This window comes from Monodelphis domestica, chromosome 2 (genome assembly GCF_027887165.1).
Source record: "Monodelphis domestica isolate mMonDom1 chromosome 2, mMonDom1.pri, whole genome shotgun sequence".
NCBI lineage: Eukaryota > Metazoa > Chordata > Mammalia > Didelphimorphia > Didelphidae > Monodelphis > Monodelphis domestica.
This window is the reverse complement of record NC_077228.1, coordinates 414,474,420-414,492,492: the sequence shown is the minus strand read 5'-3', so window position 1 is coordinate 414,492,492 and position 18,073 is coordinate 414,474,420. Positions and strand designations below refer to the sequence as shown.

General features: G+C 38.1%; 1 protein-coding gene across 2 annotated transcripts in view; it reads left to right on the top strand.

Annotated features, from left to right (window-relative positions):
- Positions 1-1,670: 1,670 nt before the first annotated feature.
- The window catches only part of NHSL1 (NHS like 1), a 268,808-nt gene continuing 252,405 nt past the window's right edge, over positions 1,671-18,073 (top strand). For both annotated transcript variants that reach the window (XM_007484625.3, XM_007484624.3), the window contains exon 1: positions 1,671-2,079. In XM_007484625.3, coding sequence (XP_007484687.2) covers positions 1,671-2,079 — 409 coding nt within the window. The remainder of the gene's footprint in view (positions 2,080-18,073) is intronic.

Here is an 18,073-nt window from a genome sequence, read left to right as displayed (position 1 = left end):
CAGGATATTGTACTCAGCCCCCTCAAATACTTCTGGCCAGAAGGTTTGAGTTAGTGGGATGAAGATGACTACATGGCGCCCCATGACCACATTCTCATCAGTATAAGGCTTAAACCTTTACAAGGCTTTGCAAATCGTGGCTAGTAAGTTTTTTAGAAGTCCCCTTTAACTATTTTTTATGTGAAAATTCAGATTCTTGGAAAAGTCTCAATTTCTCAGTCAAGAATCTCGAGTGAGTACTGACCAGGTAGCACCGACCACAGGGAAGGAAGGGCTAGTCTGATTTCATCCATTCTTGGACAGTAGTTAGTGCAAGCCACCTGAAAAAAGAAAATTCTTTAGATTTCCCTTAAAGTCAGGGTTGGAGTCCGAGGTTGTCTAACCCCTGGAACGAATGTCAAGATTACTTTCTTGATGGCTTTTTTTTTAAGGCGCTCTTCCTCAATTCCCTATGAATATCCAGGAAGCGGTGCGTGCCTGACTGTCTGCCTGCCCTTTAGGAAGCATGGAAAAATAGGATGAGCAAGAAAGAACAGGAAGATCCTTAACTAACAGGGCTTCCCCCAGAAGCAAGGCACTACAAGGTGCCCAGCTACTGACTCAGCACCAGGAGGTTCCTGGTGCCTGCAGGTGAGGAGCGGGTTCAGGGTGAGCCCTCGCTGTCCCCAGAGCTCTCTGGGCTCCCTCCCCCATAGCCGACTGTCCCGCTCCACCCCTTTCCCAAGTCAACAGGAGGGAGGGAGAGAGAGACGAGGTGAGGGGGTGAGATCAAAACTGTAGAGACTGAAGAAAGTGTGGGGGGGACTGCCTTTGGAGCCATGGCCACGTTGCCCATGGAAGGGTGAGGTTGTTTTTGGTGGAAATTGTGTTAAGGTGGAATGGAGGGGTGGGAGAGAAAGCCAAGAGAGAGGTAGCTACCTTTCCCCGCGGCGGGCGGGCGCAGGACTGGGTGCGGCGGCGGCTGCAGCGGTGGGAGCCGCAGGTGGTTGTTACGGCTGGGCCCTTTTCTCCTCCCCTTTCTTTCTTTTGCTTTTTTTCCGCCCCCTCTCAGCGGCCGCGGTGTCGGCGGCACTTCCCCCTGCTTCCTCCTCGCTCTCCAATCGGGAGGGAGGGAAGGCGACTCCGGCTCTTTCCTGCCTCCTTGCAAACTTCAGCGGGACTCTGTAGGGGCTCCCTGCAGAGCGCCTCGCCTCGCCTCCCGCGGCTCCTCCTCCCAGACATCTCCCTCGATCCCTTCCAACTTTCTCTCCCCCGACTGAAGGGCTGGGGAATGCCCCCTCCTGCGGGTGGGAACGCCCCCTCCCAATTCCTGGGACCTCCTGGGAAGCGGCTGCTACGACCCATATGATCCTCTGCCCCGGGCTCCCTCTGCCACAGACACCGACTGAGCCCAGGCAGGGCGAGCCCCTCACCGCCCCTGCAGCAACCCCCTCCCCTCACTCCTTCCTTCCTTCCTTTCCTCCCTCCCTCTAGCCCGGACAGAAGCCAGAGTACTTTTTCCTTCCCCCTCCACCCCGCTGTCCAGGATTTTTCTTTGTGTTGGATGAAGACTGTAGAAGAGGAGCCGCCGAAGGGCTTTTGATCGCGCCCCCTCCTCGGACCGGCCGGCGGGTAGCAGCCAGCCAGACGGCCATAGGAGGAGGGTAGAGGGAGGAAGCCCCTCATACACCATGCCTTTTCACAAGAGGACTGTGGAGCCCGTAAAGATGTGCCGGCTGGACGAAGCTGCCGGAGACGAGGCTGCCGGGGTCTCCGGGCGATGCGGAAGCGGTCCCGGGTCAGGGAAGCTGGGGCGGGCGCCGCAGCCGTCGGCGGGCGCTGCGGGAGGAGCCGCGACGGCCGAAGGAGCCGGGGCTGGGGCCGGGGGGCTGCTCTTCACTTCCCTGGAGCAGGTCAGCGCGCACTCTCTGATTTTCTTGCTCTGGCAGCTCTCTGACCTCTCCCGTTGCGCGGGGGACATCTTCGCCGAGATAGAGGGGCAGGCAACTGCCCTGGGTCGCCGGGCCGCCCGGCTCCACGGCCGACTGGGCGCTCTGCAAGCCGCGGCCAGCAGACTGGACCACCGCAAAGTCAAAATCCGTAAGTTTCTTCTAGTGCTCTCGCTCCCCTCCCTTCGCCTAGGTTTGGGGGAGGGGGTGGGGAAAGCCTGGTTGGGAAAGTGGAGTCGGCGCTGAGCCCTGCTCCCTCCTGCCCCCTGCTGGCGCCCGGCGGAGGTTAGGCTTTGGAAGCTCGGTTTGGATCTGCTAGAGGGGCAAAAATTTTTCCTTCGTAGTGGCATTAACTGGGAAACACTTGGAAGGTGTCAACCAAATGTGATTGTCTCATATCTTTTCGGATTAACATTTACGGAGAGATTGTCTTTGTGTTTGTGCTTTTTTGGTTGTTTGCTTTTGGTGCGAGTGCGTGTGTGTGAGCGTGTGTGTGAGCCGAGTGTGGGAACTGGGGCTTCTTCCCATAGCCCTAGTCCTCTCGTCTGTCTGCGTGGGAGACTGAGGCAGGTAGACGCAGGGGCATCGTAAACAGTTTAGAGTTGAGTCAGGTCTAAGGACGGGCTGCTGAAAGGAAGGGTTCATGGAAACCTGCCTGGCCAGGTAGAGCAGGTAAAGAGGATGAGATATATTTCCAGAGGGACCTCTTGGAGCTGGCCCCACTGTTTTGTTCCTTGGACATCAAGAAAATATATTTGTAAATTCTCGGGGGATTTCAGGTGGTTTGTAACTACTTTCCCTTCTTCCCCATATTTTTTCCATTTTAGGGAAGACATGCTCCCTTTTTCGTAAATCAAAGGGCATTTACTATTGGTTTTCACACTTGGTGTTTAACTCTGAAAATCCTAGATCGTTTGCCTATGTATTGTAGACTGTAAATACATGATTAATTGACCCACCAATTCTTTGTGACTCAGAGATCTCTGACCTTGAACTCACCTCTAGAAATCTCATTCATCTTCCTTCTCTGACCTCTTTCCAACCCTGAAAATCAAGTTTGCATCATGACATAGTGATCACTCCAAACATCACACTTCATTTCAGCAGCTCAACGGGCTCCTGTGCATGAAGCAATTGGAATTTCCTGCTGGCTAAGGGCAGTGAAACTTTCAGTGGGGTGTGTATGTGTTTCTATTTTTCCGCCTTGCTGCTTTGTCATAATCCGAGTATAACCACGACAGTAGCTTTGGTGGGTAGGCTGATAATGTAGAGAAGGGAAGAAGGAAATATTTTCTATGTGATGTTTTTGTTGGTCTTAGAACCTGTGATGTTTCATTTAGAGGGGAGTCTCAGGGGTCTCTATGAAGTACTATTTCTTTTAGGATTAATTTATACAGAAATTTAAATGATGCAAGCTCCTATCTCTACTAGTTTTTCTTGGTACCAAGGTAGCAGGATCTCTTTTCTTTTAAATATTATTTGAAGATAATTAAGTTCTGAACTTAAAAAATTTTCAATGGAATAGAAAGCTACATAGTTGCTCTTGAAACATTCATACTTAAGCTCAGTACCCATGAGATAGCTTCCTATAGTGCATCTTTTTTTCCTTTGTGTAATAATGTAAGGTGATTGTCAAATACAGCACGAAAATCTTTGATTAAGTTGGTGAACCTACGTCATGAATAGTTTCTTATTTTGGAGGAAAACTTGTGCTGAAAGAATTTTCTCATCCTTCAGTGAGTACACCAAAACTAGAAACCATTTGAGTAGATTCTCTTTTGAGAGAGGAATATGTACCCATGAATGTGGATACAGGACCCTTCTTCTATCATTACACTTAATATATTTTTCTGGGGCATGACATGCATAGTAATTAGATTTTACACATTTGATATGCAATTAGATGAGGTGGAGCACAGAAACCTATTTTTGGAATTAAAGAACATTTCCAGATAGAAAAGTTTTCTTTTGCCAGTTTCATTATATACTTAGTTTTACCCCCTTTCCCTGTCCACTTTGTTTATGTGCTTTTGCTGCCAAAATATCAGTTGTAGGGAAGGGCAAGGAATAAATTCATGTGATGTTTCTTTGTGTACACTTGCATTTGCAAAGCTAGCAAAAAGATTCTGTTTGAATTATGGTAAATTAAAATTATTCAGTTTCCACAGGTATTTTTAAATGTTTGAAGTTTTTCCATTTCATACCAGAAAGCCTGTATCATCAAATATTTTCCTAATCAAGCACTAACAATTTAATTAAACAAATATAATTTAGTTTTACAAAGAGAAGTGCAATTGGTTAATTTGCTTATTTGTTCTTCCCTGCTGTGGATATTCATCTTGGTAGTTGTTAGCTCTAAGTTCAACATATTCTTTACTTTCTTATAGGTTGTATGGTTGACTTTTAACCAAGAAATACATATTGGTTTTTTAAATAATTTATGATGTTTGCCTCTTTAGCTTGTTAAAAGGGACACAATCTTTGTGAATTAATTGTAATTGGTCAGCATTTGTTAGAATTCTTTAAATGCACATGTTTAGCTTGGTGTATGAGTTATGAGTTTCTGTATATATACACAAACACATTTCAATTGAATTCAATTCAGTAAACATCTATTAATCACTTACTATGTACCAGGCATTATACTAAGTGTACTAAAGGCTGAAATTACAAATAAGGAAAGGAAAAACAGACCCTTCTCTCCAAGAGCTTACAATGTAATGGGGCAAGACTGCACACAAAAGGAGACTGGAAATCAGAAGAATGGGATAATGGGGCACCTTTTTGATACATCTTTGTTGAGTTGAGTTGAAACTCAGCTAGCTGCAGATACAAAGAAGAATGATCTGGAAGTCCAAATTCTGCCTTCTATAAAGGTAGGATATGGGAAGAATTTGGTATTCATGTCCTTCAATTAGGGGAGAGGAGGTTAAGGTTGAAGATATCAATATGAGAGGGACATTTTGTTCCCTGGAATTGAAACCAGTCCAGGAAGCAGATGCAAGGTTGCATGACATTGTCTCTGTCACCATGGAAAAAAGTCACATTTTCTTAGCTCCACTATAGCAATAGTCACATTTTTCTGTAGTCTTTCCATGTGTATTGTTTTCTTTTGGGAAGACTTTAAAGAATACCATTTATTAGTATAGAGGTATAAGGAAAGTTTGTACATAAAATTCCCAAGTAGCAAAAAAATCTTATATTAACAACTAATTATTTCTTTCTTGTTTTTAAAGAGAAGTTTCTTTAAATTATTTTTTTCAGTTAATGAGCATTTTTTTCTCCCTTTCACTCTTTCCCTGAAGAAAAAAGAAAAGCAAATTCTTGCAACAAATTAGCATTTGTCGAGCAAAATAACTTATCTTATTGGCCATGTCAAAAAATGTGCATCTCATTCTTCATTTTAATTCTGGCATAATAATTTCTGTTGAGAGATAGATAGTATTCTTTATCATTAGTTATTTGCAATCATGGTTAGTCACTGCATTGATAAAAATTCTTGTCTTAATTTGTTTTCTCAATATGGATGTTGTAGGATAAATTGTTTTATCAGTTTTGCTAACTTTACTGCATCAGTTCATTCAAGTCTTCTCAGGTTTCTCTTGAGACCAAAGAGAACTTCCAAGAAATTCTAAAGTTGATTTGAGTTCTAATCTTCTTGATCCTATTTCTGGGAGACTTTTTGATCAAAAACAGGGAGGCAGCAAAGAGTCTGAATGGTGTATAAACTGGGGCAACTAGTTGGTCAGGTGGATAGTGAGCTAGGCCGGGGATAGGGAGGACCTGAATTCAGATCTGGACTCAGACACTTTCTAGTTGTGTAACCACCCTGGGCAAGTCACTTAATCCTGTTTGCCTCAGTTTCTTCATCTGTAAAATAAGTTGGAGAAGGAAATGGCAAACCACTCCAATACCCCTACCAAGACAAACCTAAATGGGGGGTCACAAAGAGTTGGGCATGATTGAACAACAACAAAAAATTGAGGCCTTTTTGACAACTACCAAAAAAAAAAGGAAAGTCCATAATTATTTCTTTTCACCCCTAAACCGGAGTTAATTGTTGGTAAGCCTCTACCTTGTAGGAGTTCAAATTATATTCTGTACCTCATAATATTGAAACTCACTGAAGTAGGAATTACTTAAAACCCTATAGCTAGAAAACATCAATATTTTTTAGTATGATACTCCAAGAATCCATCATTTAATTGATATATATGTCCCCTGATGTAGATTGCAGTACCTTAATAGATTAACAATAGCTAGAATTTATTTAGCACTTTAAAGTGTGCAACATGCTTAGACAATATTTTTAAATTAATTAATTAGTTTACTTGTTACATTAAAATTCCCAGGTATCTTCTTCCCTTCTTCCCTTCCCCAGAGAGGGCATCATTTGAGAAAAGGCATGTGTATAAACTATGTCTTACTTCAGTTTATCAGTTCTTTTTCTTGTGGCAGTCATACAGAAGTCATTCTTCAGACAATATTTCCATTGCTGCATGTAATATTTTGTTAGTTCTGCTCATTTCATTCTTTATAATTTCATTTTTTTTAATTAACCTGTTTATCATTTCTTACAGTGTAGTCACATCATATCACATCACAATCATATGCCACAACTTGTTTAGTCATTCCCCAGTTCATGTGTATCCCCTCAATGATATTTTCTTAAGTTGCCACTAAGGCTAACTTTCTGATTCTGAGTGTTTGATAAGTAAGCACTTAATTAATAATTAGTTATAGAGAAAGGAAAACTATTACTTTTGACATTGTTAATGCTTAGTGTCAAGAATTGAAACAATAAGGGGCAGTGAAGTGGTTCAGTGGATAGATCTCCAGGCCTGGAGAGGGAAGTTTTAGGTTCAAATTTGAACTCAGACATTTTCTAGCTGTGTGACTCTGGGCAAATAACTTAATCCCAATTGCCTCTCTTCTGCTTTGGAACTGAACTTTAGTATGAATTCTAAGATAAAAGGTAAGAGTTAAAAAGAAAAGAATTGTGACTACAGAGACTCTAAGGAGGTATTATATTCATTTCCTCAAATATCATCCAGATAAAATAATGACAAGACAAAAACAAATGATAAGGAAGCAGTATGATGCACTGAAGAAAATAGCAGCTCTGAAGGTAGAAGATCCAGGTTCAAATTTTGACCTATATGGTCTCAGGTACATCCCTTAGCCTGAATTTTCTCATCTGTAAAATGAGAGAGTTGGCTAGATGAAAGAAAAAAAGCAAACCATTTCCAACATGCTAGGGTTGAATTTTTAATTACCCTTCAATGCATTCCCTTCTACCTCAGCTGAAACTGCCTCAACTTTGTCAACAAAAGCCTTATTCAAAGTAATGCCAAGTGAAAAGAGGCATGGATGAGAATACTTCAGTTTTTTCTATCTAAAAATGAAGAATTTAGACTAAATAGTCTGTAAGTTTCCTTCTAACTCTAAATCTTATATTATGATCTCTGTGCTGCAGAGACTTAGAACAGCATTGGTTACCTGTGTGACAAAATAAAGGTCCTATCCATCTAGGTAGGTAATGAAATCATAGTATAGAGTCTTGGGAGAAGAAAGTACACCTAGAATATCCTTCATCTAACACATAATTTACCTTTTAACCTGAGAAAGTATAATTTATTTGATGAAAACTGTTTATACAACTTAATGGGTTTTGAAGTACAGGACTTACGGTGTAAAGCTATTGCTTATATTGGTATTCATGTCCTTCAATTAGGGCAAACCTATGGCATGGTTACCAAGGATGGCATGCAGAGTGCTCTCTGTGGGAATGTAGCTGCCTTTCCCCCTCCCCCAGTTTATCTCTATCCAGGCAAAAGGACTCTGACAGAGATGTTCCCCTCCTCCTCTCCACTTCACACATCCCCTTCCCCTCTGTCCAGCAGCCCAATGGAAGTGCACAAGGGGTAAGGTGGGCAGCTCACAGGCAGCAGAGCTGGGGCAGAGGGGAGCAGAGAGCTTGGACCACTCCCCTTCCCCTCTCTACAGGCACTGAGCACATTACCCACTTCAACTCCCCCTCTACCCAATAGGAACTCTCTCCCCTTCCCTGTGTGGGGTAAAGGGGAGGGGAGGGCTTGCACTTGGTATGGGGCAGGGGGCAGGGCCAGGCTCTCCATCTCTAAAAAGTTCACCATCACTAGCTTATGCGCTACACTAATAAAAGAATACTGTACCATCTAGCTGCTCCTCTTTAAGGCCATGTTAACCATTTTGAATTGACCATATCCTCGCTCTGTAATATGAACATATTTCTAAGAAGGGCCAGATAATGATAATGATGTGGTTATTTGGTTCTAACAAAAGATAGAGATTAGTAGCCAAACCTCCAAAACTACTACTGTTAAGAAAATATTTTGCCTTTTCTAGTATGAAAAAATAAGCAATGAACTCATAACACACACATACATACATACACATGCATACATCTATTTCTGTATCATTTGAATCTGTATCTATTTATCCAGGGCATAATTTCATTGGTATGGAGGGCTCCAGGGCTCCAGGTGGGGAATTTCTTTTATCAATACAGATTAACATTTGCTTTGGAACTTAAAGTTTTAAAGAGTTGCATAGGGTACTAAGAGGTTGAGTGACTTGTCCAGGGTCTAGTATACTATGTTTGTTTTGGTATATAAAAAAAAGTATTGTGTATATAAATATATGCATATATTTATAGATGTGAATCATATATGTATGTATAAAAATATTCACAATTTAAATATTGATAGATGTGCATATGTATATGTGAGTCTTTATTATATATTTGTTTTTATATGATTTTTGTCCCTAATATGTAGCTACTAATGAATTCAAGAGTATCTTAACTTTCTTAGTTTTATATCTTCTAAACTAGAAAAAAATATGTGATTTAAAAAATCACATTATACATATATATAATATATATATTTTAATGGAAAGGATGGAATAGGGAACATCAGGATATAGAGAAGAGCCCTAGAGTTAGAATATCTGGCTTTTAGCCCTGTTTCTACCACTCAACTAGCTCTGTGACCTTGAACAAGTAATTTAAGCACCCTGGGCCTTCTTTACCTATAAAAGTCAGAAGATAAGACTAGGTTATTATAATTCTGTGATTATGTGATAATAGCTAAATGGAAACTAAGTTAGATTTTTAATTATATAATTTCTCTATTTTTAGGAGTGTGTATGTATGTAGGTGTGTCTGGGTTTGACCTGGGCATTGTACCTTGGGGTCACAGTATTCTTCTCCTTAAATATTTTGCACCTCAAATGAATAGCATTGTTTAAATTCTCAAAAAAAAAACCCCTCAACTATTCTGAAGAGAAATCAGACTGAACCTCTTTAGAAACAGTGCACCCACTCATAATTAAATATGGCCATAGCGTCTATGTTGTCATGTCATTCATAGGTTGTTTTTAAGTGACAACAATATTATGAACAAAAGAAAGTGTTTAAATGTTCCAGAGAGGTTGGTAATTGGTTCAGATCTGTAAGGGAGATTAGAAGAGAACTATGGAGTCAAAGAATTGGATAGAACCTTAGAGATCATCTTTTTATTTTTGATACCAGCTTTCTGAGTCTCAGTTTCCTCATGTGTTAAATGAAGATAATAATACCTATAGTATTTGTCTTATAGAGTTTTTGTGAGATTTAAATGAGATAGTGTTTTGCAAACCCTAAAGTCCTATAGCAATGTTAAATGAGGAAAATATGATCCAAAACAATGAATTGACTTGCCCAATATCACCCAGTCAGTTTAAAGGAGATCTTGAACTACAACTTAGTTCTTCTGAATCCTAGTCCAGTGCTCTGTTATACAAAATTATCTCAGAATCGAGAGCATGTATATTTTATATCAAAACATGAATACACTAACTGTTGCCAGTGTTCCAAGCATTTAAAATATTTCCATTTGGCTTAAGAAGGCTGCATGGTTCCCAAAAGCTCACTACTGCCTATACATTTATGTTTAAGTGGCTGATTGTTTAGGAGTGATCTAATCTGTCCCTGTGTTGAAGGTCAAGTCAAACATTTTTTTATAAAGTCAGTCGTTTCCAAGGTAACAACACTAAAAAACTACTGGAAGAGAACAGAAAGAGAAACTAGATAGTGATAAAGAATTCTTTTGCTAGCTCACTGTCTCTGAAGATAGTGTAGGAAACAAAATTTTGGCAAAATGAAGGCAATATTTTCCCTGGTGTAATATGAATTTAAAGAAAGTTTACTTAAAGGCTTTAATTTTAAAATGTCTCTTGCACTTAGTAGGTGCACTAGATATTTTAGTTTTATTTAGAGCAAGAATTCTTAACTTGGGGAATTTAGTTGGGAAAAATACTCCCTTATTTTCACTCATATGTAATTAATTAATTATGACTATAGACAGTAAAGCATGATTCTGAGAAGGAATGATAAGCTTCAACAGACTTCCAGGGGGGGATCCATGACACAAAAGTCTTAAGAACTTCTGATTCAGAGATAGTAGTTTAGTGATAAAAAATTTTATTCAATTTTTGCAGATTTTAACTCAGGATCTGAAGCATGGTGACTGTGGTTGGTGCTGGTGATCCCATAACTGGCTTGCAACTTGTTTTCTCATCTAATTTAAACTTTTCACTGTATTTTGCAAATTGAATTCTCTCCCTGAATAGCTGAACTACTGAGAAAGAGCAGCTGCCTTTGGATGAGATTTTTCTGGGGCCAAGGCCACAGGGCACTAGTGCTATGCCATATGTTTCTTTATAATGTAGCCTGCATATCATTGAAACACTCATTGACCTAAAGTTTTCATGGGAAATTAGTTTGAAATAGTAATCTTTTGAGGCCTGATATTTAACTTTATTTTAGAAATGATGATATTTCTTTTGATAATAAGTTGGACTCATGCCAAGATTCCTTGGGAAGAGCATGTCAGAGATGGAAAGGGGGAACCCAAGGGTTCTAGGCTTTGGCCTCATTGCTTTGACCACATCAATCTCCTAGTAGCACATTCTGTCTCAGTAGTGTATAGTTGTTTTTTTTTTTTTATGAAAAAGGAATCATTTTAAAAAACTTGTAATATGAATTATAACTTTGTTAAAACTGAGTGTTGCTATACTTCTGGAGGGTAGTTCTGGGCTGGGCTGGTTTCTTAGAGTATACACTGTTTTGTTATTCTGGGATCTCAGGGATCTCAGTTGCTTTGGTCAATTATAACTTTGAAGAATCATAGTATGCATGTACATATATATGTGTGATGTGACAAGAATATGTGTAGATGTGTACAGTGTATATATGGAATTATATATATATATGTTATATGTCTAATTATGCACACAAATCTGGTATATGGAATTATATACATATATTTCAATTGATGCCTGAACAATTTTATATCAATACATTTTAATGATTGATTTATGTTTATTATTTTATTAGATTAAAAAAAAATAATATAATACGGTAAAGAAACTGAGTAATCCTGATATACTGACTCTAGTATGTTATATTTGCTCAGTAATATAGGTCTGAGAACTGAGGGGAGGGCCTTGAGATGTTCCCATAACATTTTATTACAAGTAAAATGAATGGCCACTGTTACCTCCCTCCCTCTCCTATTCTGTTTGGCCATTAAGAGATCATTGGTAACTTTGGAGATGTTGGAGATTATGCAAAACAGGAGTGAAGGAGATCAGAGGATAATCTTGAGGGAAGAAAGATAAAAAAGGGGTGAAGAAGGAGCTCTTGGAGAATGATCTAATTTTGGGGGGGTGAAGTGTAAGGAAAGGGCCTCATCTGATGGGAGATGGGGTGAAGTGCCATGAAATATGAGGAGAAATGAAGAGATTTGGAATAGCTGCTGTGATGACATGGATCACAAAACAATTAGCTACGTATCATAGGAGCTTTATAGCTTTTACAACTTTCAAAAGAGCAGCTTGTAGCCTATCCCTAGGAACAGGATTGTAACCTATCTCTCCCTCCTTCTTATTTGATCCATTAGAGATAGAGGAAGGAGGGCTTATTGCTTTAAAAGGTATAAGAGCCTTGGGTTTCAGTATTATTTTATCTATCTATCCTATCTATCTATCCTATCTATCTATCTATCTATCTATCTATCTATCTATCTATGCATTATAGGTCCCTTACATGTTGACTTGACTTATTAAATAAACTTTCTGGGAGCAACCTTGGGAATCTAATTGCTAACTGGTAGTTATAAATGTAATATGATTTCTACAGAAAAAAGCAATCTATATTTCAGATAATTGACTTAACCCACCCATAAATTAGGATGCTTACATTATTTAGGTAAATAAAGATTTCACAGGTATAATAGTAGTCTTTTGTTTATATAGCATCTTTTTTTAAATTTCTGAGAATCCAAGTTTCAAAGTGAAAGGGTTACTTTTTATTTCAGCATCCTGTACTCTCTGCTCCTTTACCACAATGAACACCATTAACCATTTCATCATTAAGATGCAATGGAGTAGAAACTGACTGTTTAGATAACAATATTTGTGATAAAGTAAAATGAGAGGTTTTAAAATTAGATGTTAGATGAACTGTTTCTGAGGTAGATTTACGAGTTTAGGAATTCAATTAAACAGAGACTGTACAATGAATCAAAAACCTTATTATATTGAGATCTGAGAAGCACTGTTCAGGTACTGTATACAGGTATGTGGTTTTCCAAATAATAGTCTGGCTGTTATGGCCATAGCCTATGCAAGGTTACATTCTTTTATATCCCAATACAGAAAGTGCTTCATGCTGTTCAAGTTGCAATCCAAATGTCCATCAGAGAGAATTAATTCCAACCAAAATTGGTTACTTTCCATCTCTCCTTTTAATATATTAAAGTTAACATGCCAGGAAAATGATTTCCTTCTTATATATAGTTATTTGGGACAAAGTATTTCTTAGTCTCTAAAATGAGTCTTAAATGGATATAATTTGACATTTCAAAGATGCTTTTTTTGCTTATCTATGTGAACCTGACAAGCATCAACTTTTCCATTTACAAAGGATATGATAAATTTAAAATATAGTTAAGATAAATTTTCTTGCAGTCTTATGATATAGCTGAAAATCCTTAAAATATGGAGTTTTTATGAGCAATTGGTGATCTGTGCTGATTAAAGAAAAATTCCATGAAGGCCACCAATTTCTCTTGCCATTAGTCAGTATTTATACATGTAACATAGGCTAATTTAAATATGAACCTAGGTAAATCTACTGAAAAAAAAGAATAAATCTATGACATCCAGCAACAATGCTTATATATTTTGGATTATATGTGCAACATCTCATCTGGAGTAATATGAATGACTGAGAGTTGACTATTGAATATTTCTTTATCTGCATGTGTTCCTTGCATGATATCTTTCTGATTGTACAATCCAAAATCTTTTTCAGAAAAGGAAGTTGAATTGCAAAAAAAATGAGAATGCTTACTAATGACTTTGAATTAATAGTTAAAAATAGGAGATAATATAATAGATTAGCATATCCTAATAATATATGTAAAGTGATTTACAAGTTTATATAAATCACTCTTAAGTATCAGATATTATGTCTAGTAGCAGCAGAGTTTTTAGTTAAAGTATTCCTAACACATGGGGTTCCTAGGAAGTTGTAAAAGAAATAGAGCCCAAATTCTAATAAGAAGTAAAAAGGGAAGAAGTAGAACTATATGAGAAGTAAGAATAAATTAATGTACTAAATTTTTTTTTAAAGAACCCAAAATTGTAATTTACTGCCTTTTATTTGAATATAATTGTGCTGATGTCTTGACTTTTTTGCTCTGGAGACTGGGCAAAGGAAGGCCATTCTTAATAGTTTAAACATTTATGCTTTTGTGTTGTGTGAGAACAGACACCTGAAGGATAGTGACTCTCAGTTATATAATACTTTTTCAGTCTGCCCATAACTTGTGTTTGACATACTTTCATTCCCTGACTTGGTTATTAATTAATATTATGACAATGCCTAGAGACAGACATGAATGGAAAAACTATGGTCATTAAAATCAGTACTTTTCCTAATCTTTGAATAATTGTTAGTGTATGATCAGAACTTTGACCTGAATTAATGTAGAAAAATTTAAACAGTAATTAAAGCATTATGCTTGTGTATAGATGCTAATCATCAAATTATCTAGCATCTCCTGTAAATTTTATATACTTGAAAGTAAATTAAAAAAAAAAAAGAAAAGCAAACCTTTTCAGACTTTTGGTTAAGGAGCCAGAAAATGCTCTGATACAACAGTTTTAAATATGAAAGAACTTATATGGCCCTTATTTGTAGAATTTAGATCATGTCGCTTTTTAAAAAACCCTTACCTTTTGAATTGATATCCATACTAAATATCTATTCCAAGGTAGAAGAATGGTAAGGGCTAGGCAGTGTGAGTTAAATGACTTGCCCAGGGTCACACAGCTGGGAAGTGTCTGAGGCCAGATTTGAAACTAGGACCTCTCATCTCTAGGCCAGGCTCTCAATCCACTGAGCTACCCAGCTGCCCTCCATGGCACTTTTTATATCAGTACTTCTTAGTGAGCAATGTGTATTTTTCTTCAGGAATCTTCTTTACTAAGTATGAGAACAAACACAGTACAAGAATGACACAGTGTTTAGTAACAGGTCTGGTTGGGTGTTGACATTCTTATGTTAAAAAGTCTTTTTGAAGTCATCCTTTCTGTGTAGGAAAATAAAATCCTTTAATTTCTAATGGTTTTTTTTCCCTCCTTTAATGGAAGAAATAAGTAAAGAAGATCTTTTATTTTTAATTTTTCTATGACAAATATATCACAAGTTTACAATTTTGTTTTGATGATATATTGAGAGCAGTTCTATAGATATAGGTTAACAAATGATTGAAATAAAAATGCATTAGTTACGTAGATTTGCCTATTAATTCCTTTAGTTGAGTAGTGTGCCTCTTTCATCTTAGAGCATTTTGCAGGAATATTCTTGTATGTTTTGTGTCTGTGATTGACCAGCTTTTTCTGTTTTCCTTTTCATCTTTTAAGAAGCAAACTTTTTGCCCCATCCCTCATACCCTTTTCAAAATGGCAATTCGACATCTGTGCTAGGTTTTCTGCCTTGGCTGGTGTCTGATTTTGGCAACATATGGACTTTGTTTATAGGAAGCCTAGCAGGATTCAAAAAGATAGCTCTGTAAAGTTATCTCTAATTGCCCCTTTTGTTCTTGCTGTTTTGGTAAAGAATGAAGAATGAACAGAAATGTTTCCTGTGCCATTTACCCAGTAGAGATGCTAGTTTTAATTGGAATAAATTAGATTCTTTTTAAAAATTAGAAAAATCTTTTACCAATTCCTAGATTATGGGGGAAAGTAAGTTGGACAAGAGTAATTCACCATATAGTCAATTTCCAACAAATGTATTCAAGAAATACAACTTCTGAAAGCGTCATGCAGTGGAATGCCACAGTGGAAAGAGACCTAGGCTTTGAATAAGGAAGACCCAATTTCAAGTCCTTCTTTTGATATCTCTTTCCTGGACAAAATTCTTAAACTTTCAATACCCCAGATTACATAAAAATTTTTTTTTTATCTTTGCTTTCTGTCTTAGTACCAACTCTAAGACAAAAGGGCAAGGGCTAGGCAAATGGGGTTAAGTGTCTTCCCCCAGGTCACATAGTTAGGAAGCAGTGAGGTCAGATTTGAATCCAGGTCCTCTTGACTCCAGGTCTGGCACTATATCCACTATGCCACCTACCTACACTTCTCAGACACTTTTCTAAGAAGAGTTGTAGAACAGTTGCCAACCTGCATTAATAAAAGTGGTTTCTTCACCAAGGGATTTGCTATATCAATGAAATCACAAGTTCTGACAAAAGAGAAACAGAACAGAAATGTAAGTGGAACTTGATTCTCTCCAATTTTTAATGGCTTACAATGGGTGCTACAAATGGGTGATTCAGAATATTTTGATATAGCCTCTAAAATGACTTGAGCAACAGCCTTTGAAACAGCCTATATAGGAGCCTCCCTGACAACCTGAATAGGAGTCACTGAAACAGTTTGCACTAGCATGAGAATTATTTGTACTGGAGCCTGTATGATAGCAAGGGTAGTTTGCCTCCTCTAAATATATATATATATATATATATTTTTTTTTTTGTTCTCGGTCTTTTTCTCTGTCCTTGCCCTCATAGACATATAATGCTATGCTTTAAAATTGACTAATATGTATTTCATGCTAACCAGAGCATCTTATGAAAATGTTTTTATGTTACAAGTAAAGACTGATTGAGAACATTTGTATTAATGATACATGTATCTCTTGGGTTGAGTAGATCTAACTTCAAATACTAATTAGCACTAAGATACAATCTATCATAAAAATAGTTTTGGGTTTCTTTTTCTTGCAATGCCTCTTGAAATCTACCCCAGTTCTCTGGTCTGGGTGGCACAAACCTCCATTCCAGCAATCAGGGTATCCCTGGCCTGCACCAGTCTAGTATAATGGACTGAAACATTGGGGTTCCAATGGGGGTCCTGCAGTGGCCAATTAGGAAGTTCTTCAGGGTCTGGAATTCCTCCTCCAATAAGGGGCAGTCTGTTAGCTGCTTCTATAGTGGCAGTTCTGTCTCTTGGGGAGAGGGATTTTTTAACCCTAAAGTGGGGTTATAAATCCTAAAAATGATGTTAAATTTGGTATTTATGGCCCCAGGGTCTTCATTTAATAACTGAGGCTGAGATCATACTACAAAATACTAGTAGGATAACTCTCAGTGCCAGAAGTTAAATCACCCATTTTTGAAGATGGAAAATAGGATGGAGGTACAGGTGGTGAGGTGAGAGAAGGGGGAGAAAGGGAAGGAGAAGGATCCTACAAGGAAGGCAAAATGATAGTAATGGGAGGAAAAGCAGTTGAACCAGATGAATGAGGCTGCAAAGAAACTGGTGTAGATAAAGCAGGGTAGAGGGAGAGTGCCTGCAGGTTGACTGGGCATCTGTCTTTTCCCAGGACTTCCTAGCAGTACCAGAACTCCACCTGATTTGGATGTGCACATAGAGCTAGGGAATGTACCCTGAAGCTGCTGTCAAAGTCATACTCCTGGCTAGATCCCCAGTGTAAGGTCAATTAAAAATATTTTCCCCCCAAATAATGTATTGGTAAGAGGAACAGCACCCTCAAGCCAACTGTAGTATTTAATTATATAAAATTATAATATGCTATCTATAATTGCCTAATGAGACTTTCCTGCTTAAGAAAATCATATCCCTTAAGTGGACTATAACATACAATAATGGGAATAGCTAATTGTTACTATAGGCAAGTTTACCTGTCTGGTGTTGAAGGAAGATACCAACAACTGGTAAAGCAAACTGCTCTAGGCCAATAGACTCCTCACTTGTAACCATTATCATGGTACTGAATATATCAGCTATCAGTAGTAATAGAGGAAAAACCTTGTTAGTAGGACTTTGACATATTATTTTTGCCAATATTCTGTCCTGTTAGAGGATTTTCAGTTAATCTAGTGCTCTGCTCAGCTAATGAATCTGCTAAAAATTGAATTCCCAGAGGTCCCTTAAACAGCTCTTGCCTCTTGTTCCAGAGAATAAGGACTTACCAAATAATATTTAATTAACATATAACATTATAAGTGAGATTAGGGTTCTTGCTTTTAAAAACCCAGTTATTGCTGCCAAATCATGCTTTAAAACTAAATTTGGTATCAGACCTGCTCTAATAGCAATATTAGTAACTGGAATCTTAGATTTGTTTTGTAGTTGCTAAGGCTTAATGTGGTAAAGAGATATAAGTACCCTATCTGATTTCCCTTTTCCCAGGGACTTTAAATATAAACTATCAAAGGATTTAGAACTAAAAAGGACTTTCCAACCCTTTTATTTTACACATTTTGAAATCAATATCTAAAGAGACTAAATGATTTGTCCACCAGTAACCAAGATTTTTAGAAGAACAAATGAAAGAGCTTAATTCTGATTCTAAAGACAGTATTCTTTCCATTGTATATGCTGATCTCATGGTAAAAACAAAGAAGACAAAGAAGGCTACAGCATCTAATAGAGTATCTTAGTGGGTGGGGATATGTCTTCTCTTTCTTGAGCTTTCTTTGCCGTTGGCACTCAAGTCAGACTCTTTAACCAACATTTGGGAGACAAAA